The sequence below is a fragment of the Medicago sativa genome, chromosome 1, assembly GCF_051527215.1.
Source record: "Medicago sativa cultivar Bolivia chromosome 1, Bolivia_mono, whole genome shotgun sequence".
Lineage (NCBI taxonomy): Eukaryota > Viridiplantae > Streptophyta > Magnoliopsida > Fabales > Fabaceae > Medicago > Medicago sativa.
The window spans coordinates 18685480-18706505 of NC_140749.1; the positions used below are offsets into that span (position 1 = coordinate 18685480).

General features: G+C 30.6%; 2 protein-coding genes across 5 annotated transcripts in view; both read left to right on the forward strand.

The window, feature by feature from the left end:
- LOC146953344 (RNA-dependent RNA polymerase 1-like) overlaps window positions 1-21026 on the forward strand; it is a 72168-nt gene that overhangs the window by 42892 nt on the left and 8250 nt on the right. The window contains exon 1 of one of the 4 annotated variants that reach the window (XM_085709070.1): window positions 9622-9906. The exons of 1 other annotated variant lie outside the window; for it this stretch is intronic. The gene's annotated coding sequence lies outside the window, so the exon portion shown is untranslated. Of the gene's footprint in view, window positions 1-9621; window positions 9907-14921; window positions 15109-21026 lie in introns of those variants that run through there. 2 more of the 4 variants (XM_085709073.1, XM_085709065.1) reach the window with 2 other exon arrangements.
- On the forward strand, window positions 14922-17046 carry LOC146953347 (E3 ubiquitin-protein ligase RSL1-like). The gene is made up of 2 exons (XM_085709085.1): window positions 14922-16334; window positions 16764-17046. The coding sequence occupies exons 1-2, from the start codon at window positions 15412-15414 to the stop codon at window positions 16834-16836; spliced, it is 996 nt and encodes a 331-aa protein (XP_085565211.1). The 5' UTR covers window positions 14922-15411; the 3' UTR covers window positions 16837-17046.

Consider the following 21026-nt stretch of genomic DNA (forward strand, 5'->3'; position numbering starts at 1 on the left):
CCAAAAAATGTGATTATGATTCTATGCCGTCTCCCTTCCAGATTCGGTTGTTGAAGCGAAAAACCCGTGCTTGTACCAAGGCGATGTTCGTGTTTTGAAGGCTGTGGTTGGGCCAGTTTTGAAGGCATATGGTGGATTGTGTTGTTTTCCCTCAAAAATGTCACAGGTAGATATATTCTTAAATATCTCAACCATTATGCATGTTCAACAAAACACTATTTTTATAGGTGAGAATTAGGTTACCCTCTCTTGTTTAGGGGGTAATTACCCTCTTATGATATCAACCAATCAAAATGTAATATGCATAGACAACATTAAATGTCAAACAAATGAATCAATTTTTTCTAAAACTAAAAAAGTTAATCTTAATCATAAGGCAACTTTTAATACTTTTAATTTTTATTTAGAGTAAATTACACTCTCCTCTCATCTTATGTTAAAATATACACTTCTCTCCCTTTAAAAATAAAATCTACACTCCTCTCCCTATAAGATGCTTGAATTACAACCATTTCCCTTAATAATTAAATATGTACTACACTTTAATCTATTTTAACATAAATAAATATTTTTATGATATATACTAATTTTGAACCACCATTTAAGAAAAATAAATTCATTTCTTTATAATTTAAATATCAATGGTAATTAAACTTAAATATTTTGCTATTAAGTTTATAATTTATAGTATAAAACTAATTTTTAAATAGTCATATTTTACTGTATTTAGTAATTATTGTAATTTTATTTTTTGGTTGTTTCATATTTTATAACGGGGTTTAAAACTATATGTTAATGTAATTGTGAATAAAAAATAGCGAAAAATATGTATTCAAATTTTGATTATGTTAAAATAGACCCGCAGTACTTTTTTTTTTAAGTGTGTTAGATTATTTTATTTTATTTTGCTAGACTTATAACAAATAAAATTTGGAAAAGGCTAACAAGTGCCCTAAGGGCATTGTTTAAGCATCTAAAAGTAGCAACTTTTGCATTGAAAATTGTACGGTTATGACTTTAACATGTGTTGGACTTGTATTTTCAAGACATAGTTTCTTTTTGTGGGTTCCTTAAACAATGCCCTTAGGGCACTTGTTAGCAAGACCCATAAAATTTTTACATCAAATTTCTTTCATCTGGATGCCCTTAAATTCATCACTTACATTCATAAAATTTCTTCTATTCCACAACCCCGAACGTGAGAACAAAAACATCTCCTTCATTCAAATTTCTTCTTTATTCTTCCCTATTGATCAATTCTTGTTTCTTTTTCGTTTTCTTCCCATTTTGATTGTTCAATTTTGTCGTTCCAAACTGCTGCAGTTTCAAATTATAGTGAGAATTGTCGTTGTTTCTAGAACCGCGTCAGGTATCGTGACTTTTTTTTTATTTAAGCAGCCAACCTAATAAAATCTGCTAACACGCATAGACCTGCCTCACTATCAGCCAAAACCTTTAAGTCCAAACAAAAGAAGAAAAGCCTCATGACATAACCATTTCAGCAGCAACCGAAAAAAATGCTAGCAAACTCCCAAAACATCACAGCGGCAACACCTGCTAGCAATCCTTAAAGTATAACGGATGACTTACTCAATTGTTATAATTAACTACCTCACAACCAAGAAAAATCAAATCAAAAAGAAAAATCAACTCACCATACCTGACGTGGTTCTGGAAATAACGGTAATTCTCACGATATTTGGAATCAAACGAACGACGACGATTCTCACGAAAATTGAAAAATGCGGCAGTTTAGAACGACAAAATTGATCAACAATCAAAATGGGAAGAAGAAATTTTATGAATGTAACCGATAAATTTAAGGACATTCAGATGAAAGAAATTTGATGTGAAATTTTAATTGTTCTAAGTCAGTCTTGTAGTGTAAATTAATTAAGATTGAACACCTAAATATAATTAAGGCAAGATTACATTAGGGGTCTTTTATCATATTTTTTTTGTAACAATTTGGTCATTTATCTTTTTTTTTCCCGTTTAGGTCCTTTATCTCTCTTAAAAGCACATATACATCTTTTTTCTCATTTTTTATTAAAAAATACATAATTTTATTTTTAAAAATATATTTTTATTAAAAATGAAAAAAAAAATCCAGAAATATGATGAAGATGTTCATCATCTTCATCTTCTTCCTTTGAATCTTCATCATCTTCTTTAAATAAAAAAAATTCTACTAAAATATATCTCCAAATATCGTGAATTAATGTTATATTCACCTCAAATCTTCTTTTAAACACAAAAATCAAAACCTTAATTTCACAAATGTTGCAAGGCGGATGGTGGAGGCTTAGTCACTAGCGGAAGGGTTAGGCTTTACAAAAGTTAAGATTGTTCTGGAAACAACAAAATTGATGTGCAAAGCTGCTCTCAATTTTGGGGTTATTTTTATGTCGGGTTTGAATATTGAGTTAGAAAATAATAATAATATACGGTGTGACAATTTATATAACTAATTTTTTTTTTTTTTTTGTGATGAAACTAAATCTCTTTTCTATAGGGTTTTGATTTTTGTGTTTAAAAGAAGATTTGAGGTGAACATAACATTAATTCATGATATTTGGAGATATATTTGTGTAGAATTTTTTCTGATTCAATGAAGATGATGAAGATTCAAAGAAAGAAGATGGAGATGATGAACATCTTCATCATATTTCTGGATTTTTTTACATTTTTAATAAAAATATATTTTAAAAAATAAAATTATGTATTTTTTTAATAAAAAAAAAAAGAGAAAAAGGATGTATATGTGCTTCTTTTGGTAGTGCTATTTCTTTTTGGTAGTGATGTATATGTGCTTTTATGAGAGATAAAAGACCTAAATGAAAAAAAAATAAAGATAAAGGACCAAAGTGTTACAAATAAATAAGATAAAGGACCTATAATGTAATCTTGTCTATAATTAAATAAAAATGGGTTAATTATGTTTTTGGTCCCTACAAAATGACGACCTTGTAAGTTTAGTCCTTACTTAATTTTAATAGCATTTTTAATCCCTACAAAAAATTTCTGCACTCAATATTAGTCCTTACTCAATCCAAATTTGTTTAATTTATGCTTAAACTCTTAAGTTTTTCAACAATTTTTTACAGGCGTGTTAAGAACGTTATTAAAAGGTCCTCCGAAAAAAATATCGCAAAAATTTGATTTCTACGTCCATATTTTTGTTACTTATATCTTAAACTTTTTTCGTTTTAAAAAATTCATATTTAATTTATTTCATGTTAAAAAATTATAGATTTTAGTAAATGAACCGTTCATAGTGTTCTAAACTTGTATAAAAAGAATCGTTAAAAAATTTAAGAGTTTAAGGATAATTAAACAAAATTTATTTTAGCAGGGACTAAAATTATAAGTAATTTTTTTTTGTAGGGATTAAAAATGCTATTAAAATTAAGTAAGGACTAAACTTACAAGGTTGCAATTTTGTAGTGACCAAAAATATAATTAACCCAATAAAAATTAAAAGTATTAAAAGTTACCTAAAATTGATTTTTTTTTATAGAAAAAATTTACTCATTTATTTGACATTTATTGTTGCCAATGTATATTACATTTTGATTGGTTGATATCATGAGGAGGTAAATACCTCTAAACAAGAGAAGGTAATCTAGAAAAAACCATTTTTATAGGATTATTCATGTAATATAACATTTAATTTTTGCTTTCCATAAATAACTAACTTTCTCTAAAATTTGTGTAAGTGAACTTGGGAAAAGTTATTAGAGTGCTACATTTCTCCAATGCTTAAAATGTTAAAAAATATTTCCTTCTTTTTACTTCACAAAGGTTTCATTTTTATTTTCTCATGGAACATTGCTATTTTACCATAGACAGCGGTTTGTTTTAATGCTTCGTCTATAATACCTCAAAGATTTAATATTTAAATATCCTTTTTTTATTCATTCAATGAATTACATAGTTTCTATATTTTGAATGTTCTATTGTAAAAAAAATAGACATTTAAGGTTTTATTATGAAATTGCTTCAAGAAAACCTAGCAATATGTTCTTTTAAGACTCCTATATTTTGATCATCTTCACTTCTTTTAACCCTGTAACGTAAACAGCTATGAGTTTTAATTCGCATTTGTAATTACATATAAACTAAATAAAATTAGTAAAATATAAAACATTTCATCCTTAAATATACATTTTTTTGCAAAGTTTGTTCCCTGTGAGTATGAACTCATTCACAGAAGTAGGTTTCAAATATTTTGCAGTTATTTATAGGTTTCTATTTAGAATATTATTTTGGCAAGTGGAATAATTGCTAATGCACACACTGTCTTTGCAGACAAAGAACCTGGAAAAGCAATGGTTGATCCATGTGTTGAGCTTGCAAAGCTATTCTCAACAGCAGTTGACATTCCAAAAACCGGTATCCCAGCAAAAATACCTCGTCGTCTTCTCCTCGGCATAAATACCTGGAAAAGCAATGGCTGATCCATGTGTTTTGAATGCATTGTCATTTCAAAACATTATATGCTTTAGAGAGCATTATGAACTTATATTACGGGTACAATGTGGTAATAAAATGAATATATTACGGTCATAAATATTTACAGAAGAAACACGGCTTAACAAGCTTTAAAGTTTCTACAAAAGTTGAGAAATGTCTTGAGTATTTAAATCTAGTGGAGAAGAAAAAGAAACCTCAGACTTATGGTAAACCATTTTTCTTTTTAGGGTTGTATTTGGAGAAAGTATTATGGATGAACTGAAGTGGTAAAGGTTTAGAGTAAGGGAAATATATACGAGGAATGATCATGATTATAAATAAACATTGAGAAACACAAAAAGAAAGATCAATGTGGACGCATTGCGAAAAGTGAGTTAATCTTGGAAGAAGCATTGCTATCAAATTTTTCTGATACACTTATACACACCATTTTGGTTCGCCTGAAAACATTCTAGTTCTTTACATCAATACAAATATATATTCAAATATTTTAGAAAACCGCATTTGGGGCACCTGTTATATGCAAAATTTGATTTACCAATTTCTGAGTGAGGTAGCCTCACTTTACTCGAAGATTGAAAGAAACAACGGCATGTCAAGTACCAAAACTCGAAAATTACTAATTCGAAGATTTCTATTTCAAAGAAGACATTAAAATGTAACGTCCAGAGTTAGTCGAAATATTTCAAATCATACAACTTCTAAAAACTGCCAACATAAGTGTATCAAGAACGCAACAAGTTATGTATTTTTCAACTCCAAGGATTCAATTATCAAAAAGAAACTTGTGGAAGAAGACTCTTGGATGTTACAAGACACATGACATCTATGGATCATAGAAGTTAGTTTATTTCTTGTTTATAAATTGTATGATCAAACTCCACACAAAGAAGTTAATTTTCATTTCATAAACTATGCATAATAAATAAATATATTTGCTCTCATAGAATAACACATCTTCCAGGAATCGTCTAAAGAACAATATTGTATGAAACTCACCCCTGTCGTATAATTTATATTTTTTCTCGTTTCTTTGAATGGCAAATCAACCTTTGTACGACAAAGTTCATTTCCATTTTCTCATTAAGTTGTTATTCGTCTTTTAGACGGTCAACCTTTGTATTAAGACACGAGAATTGAATTTATTCTTTCATTTGTCTTATACTAACCTACATACTTGAACACACATTTAGGAGACAAATTGTTCTTCTATTAATAGTCTTATTATTATCAAAACATAATTCAGAAATATTGTTCTTTGAATCGACGTGATCATAGCTCTATGAGGGGCAAAGAGTTTACCATCTCCAAATCATTTATCACAATTTTTTTTTTATGCTTGAATTAGTTTATTTTTTTAACAAGCCATCAATTTAGTCTCTAAAATATCACCCTCTCATCAATTTGACCCATAAACTATATAAATATATTAATCAATCCATAAACTATTACTAATCCATCAAACTAGTCCTCATTTTTCAATAAAAATAAAAGAGACAATCATAACTTAGGGATTATTTTGATGAATTAAAAATAAATTAGAGACTAACTTGGTGAGAGAGTGATAATTTATAGACTAAATTGTTGGATTATTCTTAGTTTTTTAAAGTAACTTAATTTTGATAATATTTGTGAGGTTCATATGATTCCCTAACAAGAAAAAAAGTGTATATTGATCTTTTAATTTGTTTAAATTATTGCAATTTAGTCTTTTTCATCCATTTTGTTAGTGAAAGTCAACATTTTTAACACATATGTTGGGATTTGAGTGTCCACATAAGAGCTATGTCACAAATATTGATTTTGACTAACAAAATGCATGAAAAAGACTAAAATTGTCCTTCATATAGTGGGATTTAATTTATTTATGGGTTAAACTTAGAGAATTCAACGATAGAGAGCCTCCAATAATCTATATTTATAGTAAAGTAGAGATGTAAGATAAGAGTGAGAGGGTAAGATTGAAATGAGGTGACAAAAAATGAAGAACAAAAGAGATAAATTAGATGTTGAGGTTGGAAATTAGAGTTTGCCTGACTATCTTTCAATTTATAATGATAGATAGATGAGTAATGATATTTTGACATCCATTTGATGACAACTTTGTTGACAACCTTGTTTTTCTCACTTCTTATTGGTCAAAAACAATGGAGAGAGAAAAAGGAAGAGAGAGGATAACAACATCATGTGAGTATGAGAGAGAAAGTTGTCCAAAAGTTGTCAAAAAGTGGTTGTCAAAATATCATTTCTCTAGATAGATAGATATATTAAAGGACCGGTAGACACTTTTTTTTGATAGATATGTGTTATTTGAACAACCATTTTGGTGACAACGTTTGGGACAACAACTAATTTACAAAGAAAAACAGGTATTTAAAAAAAACCAAAATATCAAAGAGAGAAAGTAAAAACATAATGTAAATATGAAATTAAAAGTTGTCACAAAAATTATTAAAAAATGTTTATACAAATATCATTTCTCTTTTTGATATTATAGTATCAATATGAATTACACTATAGAGATAAAAGACAAAAAAAAAATGATGTTTCAGCATAAAGTAATTAAAATAAAAGAAATACTAGAATGCTTATGCAACAAGGATACTAGAGAGAAACACTTGTGTGGACTAGGACTAAGAATTTTGGTTTGGTCACACACAAAGAAATAAGAGAGAAGAGAGAGAAGAGAGAGAAAATGGAGAAGAGAGAAGAGAAGAGAGAGGGAAAATTCTTGTGTGTGTGACCAAACCAAAATTCTTGGTCCTGGTCCACACAAGATTTTCTCGATACTAGAATGCTTATGCAACAAGGAGTAGTCGTGGGTTGGTTGCCAAAAAGTACAATGATTTTTTTTGACAAAAAAAAAAGTACAATGATGAAATGAACCCACATGTATCCTTTCTCTCATTGGTCGCAATCAATCCGAACTTTTTTTCTTTATAAAAAGTAAAGTTTATGAAGTTTATGATTTTAGTCGTTAAAAAACAAAAATTGGTAGGGACAAACATTGTTTATGATTAGAGTTTGATGTGGCAGAGGGAGGGAGAGGGAGGGGAGGGAGTGATATTTTTGGAGAGGCAAGCTATTTTGCGTTAATCAAAAAATATTTTACACGCACAAGCTAAGACTTATTATTCAATTTTGTTAACATTGTTGCATGTTTATGTTTAAGTTCGAACTCTGGATTATGGTTAAATTAAAAAAATATGTCATCTCATCTAAATCTCCTACTCATCTAAACTTATTCTTAGAATCTCACAATATTAATAAAATGTTTTAAAATTCAAATAACTTCTTAGGATCATTTCTTTCAGTTTACTCATATGGCAGGTTTACCGCGTCTTTCTCAGCATTATCTTAAGGTTATCTGGCTTGCTAGTATTTGGCAATTTGGAAAGAGAGAAACAACTGTATATTCAAAAATGCGGTTATAGATCCTTTCAGTATTGTTGAAAGAGTGAAGCTGAACTCTTTTTTATGGCTTTCTTCAAATGTGATTCATTTATCGTTTGGTTTTCATGATTGGTGGAGATACCCACTTCTTTGTATGGGTGTCATGTAATTATTTATTTTTTGTTGCTGGTAGCATCTTCTTTAGGTGCTTGTGTTTTGTACCTGACATTGGATGATTCATCACTTTTAGCACACTTTGTGCGGGGTGAATCACTTCGTTTTTGAGCATATATTTCATTTTGATTTGTTCAAAAAAAAAAAAACTTCTACCAATAAAATTCTCAAAATTTGAAGTCAAATCCTTCCTTATACTTAGATGAATTCTTATCAACTTATCCATTTTATTCTATGAATCTATGATTAGTATATCAGAAAATTATAATATTTAATTTATTAAAAAATTAAATTAAACTTCATATTTTCATTCTTTTTAACAATAATTTTATTTTCAATTCCTTCAAAAAATAATTTTATTTTAAATTGTATTCTAATAGATTTTAATCTTTTATATTATTATTCTTTCAAAACAAAAAACTTTTATATTATAGTATAATATACACAAATTTTTTTTTTTGAGGGAGTATAATATACACAACTTTTTGATACACATGATGTTTTTGAGTAAAAATAAAATAAAAAATATAGTTAATATTTGTGACCCAAAGATGAAAACTGAAAAGGATGTGAAAGAGAATGTTTGCGATTCATTATTTATTGGGATCTTCTATGGTGAAGAAATAAGAATGACTTTTTTGGTGAAGTTAATACTATATCATCAAAAATGTAGTGAGTAACACCCCACTGTTTGTACAGTGGCATCAAAAGTTCAGTCCCCATAGTATCATCAATTCATCGGATTAACAAGACTACACTTAATCTAATTTTATCCTACATTGTTTTAAGTGTAACACCCCCACAAAGTGTAACACTTAAGACTATCACATAATATCATCAACTCTGTTTGCATGTTAAAGATGCCAACGGTAAAATAGTACCTATAAGGCCAAGATGTTGCAAGCATTACTAGATGAATTACTATTGATCATTAATTAGTAATCAACAATTTAAAAATGAATCAAACATTAAGATCAAAATTAACTTTTACAAAAAAGTCAGTTTCCTAACTGCACCATAGAAGATCCCTTTTCCTTATTTATTAAGTACACCCTCCGGTCACTAATATAAGCAAAAATCCACTTTTTAGATACATTCAATTAATGATGTATGTGACATATAATGAAGACCACATGCATCATTAATTGAATGTATCTAAAAAGTGGATTTTTGATTATATTAGTGACCGGAGGGTGTATTGTATTAGAATTTCGAAAGTGATTGATTACTTCACTTCACTGACTTGAAATAGTTTGGGGAAGTTGAAGTGTTGAGTGTTGACTTCACATTGACTTTGACGCAACAGACATTCTTGCTCTCTTTCCGGGATTCCTCAAGGTCAGTCGGTGATGATCGTCGGTCATCACTTTCTTCTCAACCTTCATTCTTAGATTGTAAATTGCATATTTGCAACAACATTTTTATTCTTTTTTGAGGGAATTTTGAAAAGAAAAACCCCTAGAAAATTGAGATAAAAATAATAGAATGCTTATGCAAGAAGAAGTTGTCGTGGATTGGTTGCAAAAAAGTACAATGATTTTTTCTTTTTTAAAAGCAAAAATGTACGATGATGAAATGAACCCACATAGTTATATCCCTTTATCTCATTTCCTAGTTACTCGCATGTGAATCAATCTGACCTTTTTTCTTTATAATTTATAAAGTACTCCATGTTTATGATTTTAGTCATTATTTATTGTATTGGAATTGAAATTACGAAACTCATCACAATTCACTTGAAATAGTTTGGGGAAGTGGAACAGTTGAGTGTTGACTTGACATTGACGCAATATTTAGGGATTCTACTTCCTCTCTTTCACTTTCTTCTTCCTCAAAATCTCTCGGTCATCGTCATCATCATCGGTGATCACTTTCTTTCTCAACACCATTTATATATATGAACCTTTTCATGTATGCTATGCTTCTATGTTAGTGTTGTTTGATTATTATTAGTACAAGAATTATACTGTCTTTACATTTTTATTTTCATCACACCTTCACTTTTTATATATTTTTGGATAAGGTGTTGAATTTTTTTTTTTACTTTAAAGGGTCACTTTTAGTATGAGGGTAGAAAATTCTTGGATCAGTTCTAAATTACAAAATTCTAAATAATAATACTTGGATCAGTTTGGTTTTAAATTTGGAATTATTGATTTGTGAAGCACTTACATCTGATACTGACACATCAACACTGGTAAAATTTGAGAAAATAAAATAATCAAATGTAACTACATGTGTCGGAGCTGGACACTGAACACAGTTATGAAGCACGAATACGGACACGGACACCGGACACGACGCTGACACCGTTAATAATTTAAGAAAATCATATAATTCAGTGTAATTATATGTGTCGGTGTCGGACACGAGACACTGCTTATTCGAAGAGTGTATGTGCTTCATACTCAACACACCTTTAAGCTGAAGTGTTGGTGCTATATATTTCATGATTACGATCACTTGTTACATCAAAGGCATTTAAGGCAATGCAGTCTAAAGCTTCAACTTATGCTTGACATTATCCTCCCTACTGTTTAACCTCTGTTGCACGGACACTTGTCGATGTGTCAGTGCCGTTTCTGGTGTCAGTGTCAGTGTCCGTGCTTCATAGTTTTAACTAATGCAGTCTAACCTTTATCCTCGCTGTTTCACGTCAACGTATAGAAACTTTGAAAGGCGCTTGATTTGGTAAGAGGTTATTAGTTTTGTTCAGGACAACGTGGTGGGTCACGCTTGGACTACTTGGGGTTGGAATAATTCCATATATAGGGTTGAGTTGTGTTAAATATCATGCTTAGGACTGCTGATGTGGAGTGTTTATGTATTATGTGTTGTGCATTTATGAAAACGTCTGTCAATGGGTCATTAAAACCAACAAATGAAGTAGCAATCTTCTCGCATGAAAATGACAATCGATCTTGATATACTTAGTTCGTTCATGGAAGATTGGATTAGATTTAGAGGCTATATGTAAGAATGCTTGATTATCGCAAGTGAGACTCATAGTGTCTATTTTAAAAAAGCACAACTCTTGAAGAATATGTTTAACACTAGATCTCGCAAAATATGTCCTGATACACATATACACCATTTTGAAGCAGTCACAGCAAATATGTCGCTTCAAGTTTTGAAGAAGTATTCTCTCAAAAAAAAAAAGTTTTGAAGAAGTAAATGATAACTTATTGGTACGCCTGAAAAGTAAAAACATTCTAGTTCTTTACATCAATTCAAATCTACAATCTCAATTTCAAATATTTTGAAAAACAACATTTGGGGGCACCTTTGATATGCAAAATTCGATTAACCAATTCTTGAGCGATTTAGCCTCATTTTCCTCGAATATTGAAAGAAATAAAGGTATATCAAGTACAAAAATTCAAAGATTACTATCTCGAAGATAGCTATTTTGAAGAAGACATTTAAAAGTAACGTCTAGAGTTACTCGAAATATTTCACATCATGCAACTTCTAAATAGATTATGTATTTTTCAAGCAAGAATTTATGTATTTTTCAACGCCAAAGATTCAAACATCAAAAGGAAACTTGGAGAAGAATACTCTTGGCAAAATAGAAGACACATGTCATCTATGTAACATAGAAGTTTATTTTTTTTTAGGAAACATGGAAGTTAGTTTATTTCTTGTTTATAAATTGTATGATCAAACTTCACACAAAGAAATTCATTTCTATTTCACAAATTCTGTATACTAGATAAATAGATCCGCATAAACTACGCTTACTAGATAAATTGATCCGCCCACATAAGATAACACATCTTACTAGAAATGTTGAAAGAACGGTATTGTATGAAACTCACATATGTTTATAATTTATATTTTTTCCATTTTTTTTAATGGCAAATCAATCTTTGTCCAAAGAAGTTCTTTTCCATTTCCTCGTCGTTGTTGCTCGTCTTCTAGACAATCAATCTTTGTATTAAGACCTCATAAATTGAATTTATTCTTGCATTTGTCTTTTATTAACCTCATATATTGTTTCTTTATTAACGTTTTGCTATCATTAAAACATAATTCACAGATATTGTTCTTTGAACCTACGTGGACTTGAGTTTTTAATAAATCATCAATTTGATCTCTAAAATACCATTCACTCATCAATTTAACCCAAAAACTCTATAAATATATTAAATAGTTCCTATACTATTACTAATTCACGAAACTAGTCTCTCATTTTTCTTTAAAAATAAAAAAGAGAAACATAATTTATAGATTATTTTGAACAAAAAATAATTTAAGGACTAAATTGATGATGGTTTATTCTTAGTTTTTTAAGTAACTTATTTTTGATAATTTTTTGGATTTTTTCCTTTTTAAAAATGATTATCTTTATAAAATAATGTAAAAGTATATTAAAAAAAATTTAAAAAATATACTTATGGAAGTTTATTTCTGGGAAAAAATATACTTATGGAAGTTAATTGCGTATAATAAGTTTTTTATTTTAATAAAAGCATACAATAAGTTGTTTAAAATAAGAGGTTAATATCTACGCACAGTGTAAATCCACTCAAATCATATTAAATATTATATATATATATATATATATATATATATATATATATATATATATTTGTAAAGATATTTAGGAAAATCTAAAAAAATAACATTATGAAGTGATTTGATTGTAAAAAAGTTATACCATCAGTATATATAAATTTAATTATGATAAAAATTATTCTTATGATAAGAGTTTAAAAAAAAAGAGTTACACTTATTTAAAATAATATACATTGCATATTTGCAACAACATTTTTATTCTTTTTTGAAAAGAAAAACCCCTAGAAAGTTGAGATAAGATACACAATTTCTCCCTTGTTTACCAAGCAACTTTTGCGAGTCAAGAGTCTCGTCAAGTAATAGTCTAAAAATAATAGAATGCTTATGCAAGAAGAAAATAATAGACTGCTTATGCAAGAAGAAGTTGTCGTGGATTGGTTGCAAAAAAGTAAGAAAATAATAGACTGCTTATGCAAGAAGAAGTTGTCGTGGATTGGTTGCAAAAAAGTACAATGATGAAATGAACCACACATATTATATCCCTTAATCTCATTTCCTAGTTACTTTGATTCCTGTCTGTCGCATGTGAATCAATCCGACCTTTTTTTCTTTATAATATAAAGGCCTTTTTTTCTTTATAATTATAAAGTAATGTTTATGATTTTAGTCATTAAAAAACAAAAATTGATAGAAACATTGTAGGGATGAAATTCGAACCCCAGACATCACATTTTTCATTTTATAAAGTGGATATCTAAGAAATGGATAACCTCTCGACCTTATTTGTGTTATGTCGACTTTGTCGTGGCTAATCTAATGGTCGAGAAACAATTAAGAACAAATAAATAAGAGGGAGAAAAATGTGAGTGAATGATTGAAATTTGAGAAGGATGGACAACATCAGAGAGCCAACAGGAGATTAGAATATCCAGTCACTAAACTACGTGATTAAAAAAACTAGATGATCTATTTTGTGTTAATCAAGAAATATTTTGCGCATAAATGCAAAAACTTATTTATTGAACCTGTGTTATCCAAATAAACTATAAACCAGGGGCGGATCCAGACTTTTGATATATGTGGGGCTAAATTTTCAAAGAACAATAATGCAAGTTATATTAAAAATAAGAAATAACATTGTTTGATACAATACATTACAATGAAAAAACATGTTCAACACTAGCAGTTTCTACCAACAAGAGCAAAGCCTACTTCAAAAGTTAATAAACCATAGCAAATGTGTTGCATTTATTTGTTTCCATAAATTTTGCACAAAGATCTAAAAGTAGTTTAAACTTAGCAAATTTTGGGTCAAATCGAATATTTGTAACATAATTCTTAAGTTAATGGCGTAACGCAACTTCCGGCAAATCTATTAAATCACTTGGATAAAACTTAGTCATCCTCAATAATTTGTTCACTTGAATCTAATTAGACCGATGTAATGTAACTAATAATAAACAAAAAAGAAGAAGATGTTAGTGATTCATTATTTATCGAGTAAATAATCATTTTTATCTCTAAACAAGTAGTAAACTAGTCATAATAATCTTTCAATGCATCAAAATTATCAAAGAAATTCTTGACTATACTACAATTCCTTTGTCAAAATAGTTGTGCATTCAGTTAGCGAGAATAGAATGCACAAGTGATAATTTGTGCATTGGTCGGGTTTCGAACCCCGAATCCCTTCTCCGCTTCTCCACACATAATATGTGTGAATCTAAGCCCTAAACTACTTAATAAAAATAAAAGATTGCACAATCAAAGACTACTATTGTGGTTTTATTTAGGCTTAATAGCAGTTTTCTCCTCCTAACTTTCACGAAGTTGCGATTTTGCCCCCCTAAGAAAGAAAAAAACTACAAAACCACCCATAAGTTTTGCAACTGTAGCAGATTTGGCCCCCAAGGCAAAAAAATAAATAAAAAAATAACACGTGGCACCTCACTTAGGGTGCCACGTCAGCGTAGACCGAGTCAAAATTGGTCTTGGGGGCCAAAACTGCCACAGATGCAAAACTGCTACTAAGCCTTTTATTGGGAGATTAGTCACTCTAGTCCCTGAATAGGAAAGGAGTCGTCACTTTAGTCCATGGATGCAAATAAATTGCAAAATAGTCCTTGAATGTAGACCCTGTTAGTCAATTTAGTTCCTGAATGAAGACTCTGTTAGTCAATTTAGCCCTGAATGTGACTCCGTTAGTCACTTTAGTCCATGAAATTGATCAACAGAGTCTACATTCAAGGAATGTTTTGCAATTTCTCTGCATTCAGGAACTAAAGTGACTACTTCTTTCCCATTCAATGACTAAAGTCCCCTTTATTTATTGTATTGGAATTGGAATTTCGAAACTCATCACAATTCACTTGAAATAGTTTGGGGAAGTGGAACAGTTGAGTGTTGACTTGACATTGACGCAATATTTAGGGATTCTACTTCCTCTCTTTCACTTTCTTCTTCCTCAAACTCTCTCGGTCATCGTCATCATCATCGGTGATCACTTTCTTTCTCAACACCATTTATATATATGAACCTTTTCATGTATGCTATGCTTCTTTGTTAGTGTTGTTTGATTATTCAAGTTCTGTATAGTAGTTTATTAGTACAAGAATTATAATGTGTCTTTACATTTTTATTTTCATCACACCTTCACTTTTTATATATTTTCAGTGAAGATTTTTGTCTTTCTTTCTCCTCTTTACTCTTTTTGAAGTCTACAGTTGAATTGTACTTCCACTAACCTTTCACACTCACCCCACTTTAATAAACTCGTTCGTTCCTCCCCCATTTCCCCAAAACAAGAACAATGGAGTGAGCCACATAAACACACAAAAACTTACACCAATGGCGCAACAACCATCCTCCTCATTCCTTGACCTTGACACCGTAGACGACTTTTACTTCTCCGTTGTCTCCGACAATGAAATTGACCCTAACGTCCCTGTCTCCGATGACAAGTACGCTGAAGCATTACAGTTGCAAGAAACCTTATTGGCCTCTGTCATCACTTCTCACCAAAACCCTTCATCCTTTTCCTTCTTGGCACCACCACCATTATTACCGTGTGTAGCATCTTCATCAAAAACAGTCTCTGAAGAGATACAGTTTCATCAAACCCTTATGCCGTCACCACCACCATTGCACTGCGTAGCATCTTCATCGAAGGCTATTGATGTTGGCATTGTCTTCAAAGCTGATGAACAGTCTTCTCCGATCATCATTTGCGAGATTTGTGCGGAAACAAAAAGGACTGAGGAGATGTTCAGGAATCAAATATGTTACCATTCATTTTGTTCTGAATGTGTTGTCAAACAAGTGGCTACAAAAATCCAAGACAACATAACAAATGTGTCTTGTCCTGGTCTGAACTGCAAGGGTGTGTTAGAGCTTGAATCTTGCAGGTCATTGCTTCCAAAAGAGTTGATTGATAGGTGGAATGATGCATTGTGTGAGGCTTTTATTCTTGCTGTTCCTAAGTTCTATTGCCCGTTTAAGGATTGTTCTGAAATGTTGCTTGATGAGGATGAAGGAAGAGAAGATGTTAGGGAATCTGAGTGCCCTTCTTGTCATAGATTGTTTTGTGCAAGCTGTCATGTCACTTGGCATCCTGGGGTTGGTTGTGAGGAGTTTCAAACAATGAATGTCGATGAAAGAGGAAGGGAAGATCTCCTTGTGAGGGAGCTGGCTAATAAGAAAAGGTGGAAAAGGTGTCCAAGATGCAGGTTCTATGTTGAAAAAAGGGATGGATGTTTGCATATTACGTGCAGGTCAGTTTGTTCTATTCACAAATTCAACTCTTCTCTATTTTCGGAAACAGATAAGAAAATGAAACGAACAAAAATTTGATTTTTTTTTATTTTTTTAAATTGTGTGTTTTTGGTATTGTTATCATTTTTTGTGTCACTTTGGTCCTTTAGTTTTACTTTGTTAATTGAAAGATAAGTATGAGATGATTGTCTTGGCATTCATTTGGCCGGAGCTATTTGGATTGGTTTCATTAATTGCATGAACAAGTGCTCCAAAGATCAATATCGTTCATTTTTATTAAATGCCACTGTTTAACGTTTTGATTAAAAGGAAGGACCATCATAAGTTAAATCATGGTAAAGTTGAAGAACCAAAGTGACCCTTAATTAAGAAATTGTTGTAAGACTAGAATCAGTGAACAACTGAATAAGGGTGATGTTTGTTTGCAGGTGCAAATTTGAGTTTTGCTATGCTTGCGGTGCAAAATGGACATCTTCTCATGGTGGTTGTCAAAGAAATTAGATAGATGCAAGAAGGGATGAAATATATATTTATTGTGGTTGTTTTGATATATCCATGGATAGGGGAAGTTCCTTACTGTTTAAAGAGACAGATTACAGAATGAATATAAGCAAGTCTAGCTGTCTAGATTAGTAAGATGTTTTGTACGAAATATATGCTGCGTGATCCTTTTGAAAGTGTACTTGCTATGTTGCTATTGCTTACCGTGAATCATGCACGTCTTGATCTTACTTGCTACACTATTACTTTGGTAATTAAGAAATGAAATCAACAACTAAGCAGTAACAATATGGCCCGTATCTTTTGTTAAAATAGTATAGCCTGTAAAGATATAGCCTCCACCCTTTCTTAGAGACTCTTGGTATGTCTAGATTTTAAAATTCAAAAATTATGCTCATTTCATTCAAAACGATCGCTTGAGAGACATAACCAGCCACAAATACTCTTTTCTTTTCTGTAACCATCCGGTTCTCAAGGAAAAGAGACTCTTATAATCTAAGGCTCGACCGGAAGATAAGTAAAAGTTTAACCAAAAATTGTTGCACCCATGAATCAGATTCAGGTTCTTCTGAATAATTCTTTCTTGGTAAAGCTCATTAACGAAAATTGTTCCTTAGGCACTTATGGTTTGCTCACAGGAACCCTTAACTATCCAAAATACCCTAAAATCCTTCCAAAAAGATACCCTAATGACAATTAATTATCATGTCATTAATTATCATTCGCTGTCGTTCAGTTCCATTGTTCCGCATTGAGATCCATACTCTGTTTCTTCCTTTCCAAAACGTCATTTTCATCTTGTCTTTCTTGGTAATCTCCTTCTGCTACTTCTTCTTTCCCCATCTCTACAATCCAATCAACTATTTTCTTTTTCTAATTATTTCACATTATTAAAATATACAATATTGTTGCATCTTACCTTGCCTATTCGCCATCATCGTGGTTGGTTCTGTTTAATTAATTGCAGAACCGGCAAAATCTGATTGTATCAAACTCAAAGAATGAGTATGGATCTGAGATGTTCACGCAAACAATGGAACTAAACAACAATTAATTGCCGTTTCGGCAGTGAACGGTAATTAATTGTCATTAGAGCTATTTTGGGTAGTTCGGGGGTGACTGAGCAAACCATAGGTGCTTAAAGAGCAATTTTCAAATTCTACCAGGCCCAATTGTTTGGTTTCGCAAATACTCTTTAAAACTACGAAAGTTGCTTTTTTGACAAAGAATACTTCCAATTGACACAAGTAAATGATCTTAATGCCCCTGGCGGTAGTTAACTACCGCTGGAAGATCCGCCGGCAGTTAACTGCCGCTGGGACCCAGCGGTTGTTAACTACCGCTGCTGTCTTTCCCCCCAAAACCAGCAAACCCCTACCTCACCTATTCATTCATCAATTTGATCTCTAAAATACCATTCACTCATCAATTTAACCCAAAAACTCTATAAATATATTAAATAGTTCCTAAACTATTACTAATTCACGAAACTAGTCTCATTTTTCTTTAAAAATAAAAGAGAGAAACATAATTTATAGATTATTTTAAACAATTAAAAATAATTTAAGGACTAAATTGATGATGGTTTATTCTTAGTTTTTTAAGTAACTTATTTTTGATAATTTTTTTGGATTTTTTCCTTTTTTAAAAATGATTATCTTTATAAAATAATGTAAAAGTAAATTAAAAAAATTTAAAAAAATATACTTATGGAAGTTAATTGCGTATAATAAGTTTTTTATTTTAATAAAAGCATACAATAAATTGTTTAAAATAAGAGGTTAATATCTACACAGTGTAAATCCACTCAAATCATATTAAATATATATATATATATATATAGAGAAGGGATCCATTGACTCCAAGAGTAAGTATAAAGACTTACTCCAAATCTTGACCATTAATTTTAATATTAATTGATGGTTATGATTAATCAATAGTATTCCTAGCATAAGATTTTACTACTCCTTCTTAAACAACCCAACACCTACACAACAATCTGGCTTCTCAAATAAACAGCTTACTTTTTGGAACGTACCATATGCCTCTACCTCAAAGAATACTAGATCAACGCTTATATCACCACCAAAAAAAAGATCAACGCTTATAAGGTTTGGAAAATCATACAATTTAGTAATACCTTTATGATTTATTCAATGACTTTCTTGCATATTAAAATTCTAGGTTATATATATGAATAAGTTAAAGATCTGATTCAATCAAAAACTGATTCAATTAAATGGCTGGTGGAGTTAAAAACTGGTTCAATTATATTGATCTTCTATCGAATAAACAAAAACTGATTCAATTAAATTCATATTTTTGTATCGGTTTAATAAAAGGTTGTATTCCTGCAAAGTTTACAATTGCAATAGTTCACAATTGAATCACATTTTTTTTTCATTTAATCTTCTATGGAATAAAATGGCTGGTGGGTTACGTTTTAATTTATTTAATAGCAATCAAAACTGCCATTTATTTGGATTGTTTAGGAAGAAGGAGTAGGAAACCTTATGCTAAGGATTTGTAGTGATTGATCACAACCATCAATTAATATTAAAATTAATGGTCAAGATTTGGAGTAAGTCTTTATACTTACTCTTGGAGTCAATGGATCCCTCCTCATATATATATATGGGGCTGTTAACTTGCACCATAGTTGTCAAAGCGGAAACGCGGAGCGGCGCGGCCACCCCAAAAATTGACGCGGCGCGGTATGCGGACGCGACGCGGGGGCTATTACATGACGCGGACACTAAAACTAAAAATTATATTATTAATGAAAGAGAAATAAAATATGGAAAATAAATATATTTAGTATTAGTATAAATGAAAAATTAAAGATTATTAATTGCTTTAGTATTAAATACTATTATACTTAAATACTTTTAATGTTAAAATATCATATTGTATATTAAAATACCTTAAACAATGAAACAAATTAATTGTATACACTTATTAATTTAAAAACTATATATCATACTATTTTTTTTTTGATAAAGACAAAAATAATATATCATTGCCATAATTTAAAAACAATAGACTATACTATGTATTATTTATTATTCCTTTAAAAAAGGTACTATTGCTATTAATTTAGTAAAACAAATTATTATTATTATTATTATTATTATTATTATTATTATTATTATTATTATTATTATTATAAGAGTGTGACTTTTTTAAATCACATTAGCAATTAATTATTAATAATTATTGAAAATAAAAAAGAATGTAAAGTAAATACAAAAGGAATGTAAAGTTAAATGAACAAAGAGGAATCAATTAAAAAAAAATAAAAATCTTAGTGATATAAGAAAGAAGCAAAACGACAAATTGGTAGGTAGTACTAGTAGTGGGTTACAGGCTGTCCCCCACTTTGTTTTTAGAATTTCAGATCTAATTTGTAACCGTTGGATCTATCCTACAAAAGAATTTCAGATCTAATTTGTTACAAGCTGTCCCCCATATTCTCTTTCCTCTTCCTCACCTTCTCCCTCTCTCCTGCAACTCGCAACAGTGCAACACAACCACCAAAACACCAAAACGGCGGAAAAAACCACCAAAACACGGTCGTTTTGTGTCGCAACTCGCCGGAAAAAACGTGCAAAACACTGAATCATGGAAAAAGCGGCCGATTTGACCCGCTTTTGGTCCGCCCCGCTCCACCGTTTCGCGGCCGCTATTTCCGTTTTCCACAAACGCGTGACTCGGTGGCGTTGTGACGCGGCTCCTTGGTTTTGGCCGCTCCGCGCCGCGATAGCGCCGGGAGCGGCCGCGTTTGACAACAGAGACTTGCACCCACCTAAAAACACTAAGGTGCAAGTTAACAAGCTGCACTAGTTATTTACCAAAACACCCATGTTTTTCTATTATAAACAAATATTATTTATGCTATTTACAAAAATGGCCTTTTAATTAAAATAAAGTTTAATAGAGACAAAATGGTGTTTTAGTAAAGTACAAGTAGGTCCAGCTTGTTAACTTACACCTTAGTGTTTTTAGGTGGGTGCAAGTTAACAGCCCCATATATATATATATATTTGTAAAGATATTTTGGAAAATCTAAGAAAATAACATTATTAAGTGATTTGATTGTAAAAAAGTTATACCATCGGTATATATAAATTTAATTATGATAAAAATTATTCTTATGATAAGAGTTTAAAAAAAAGAGTTAAACTTATTTA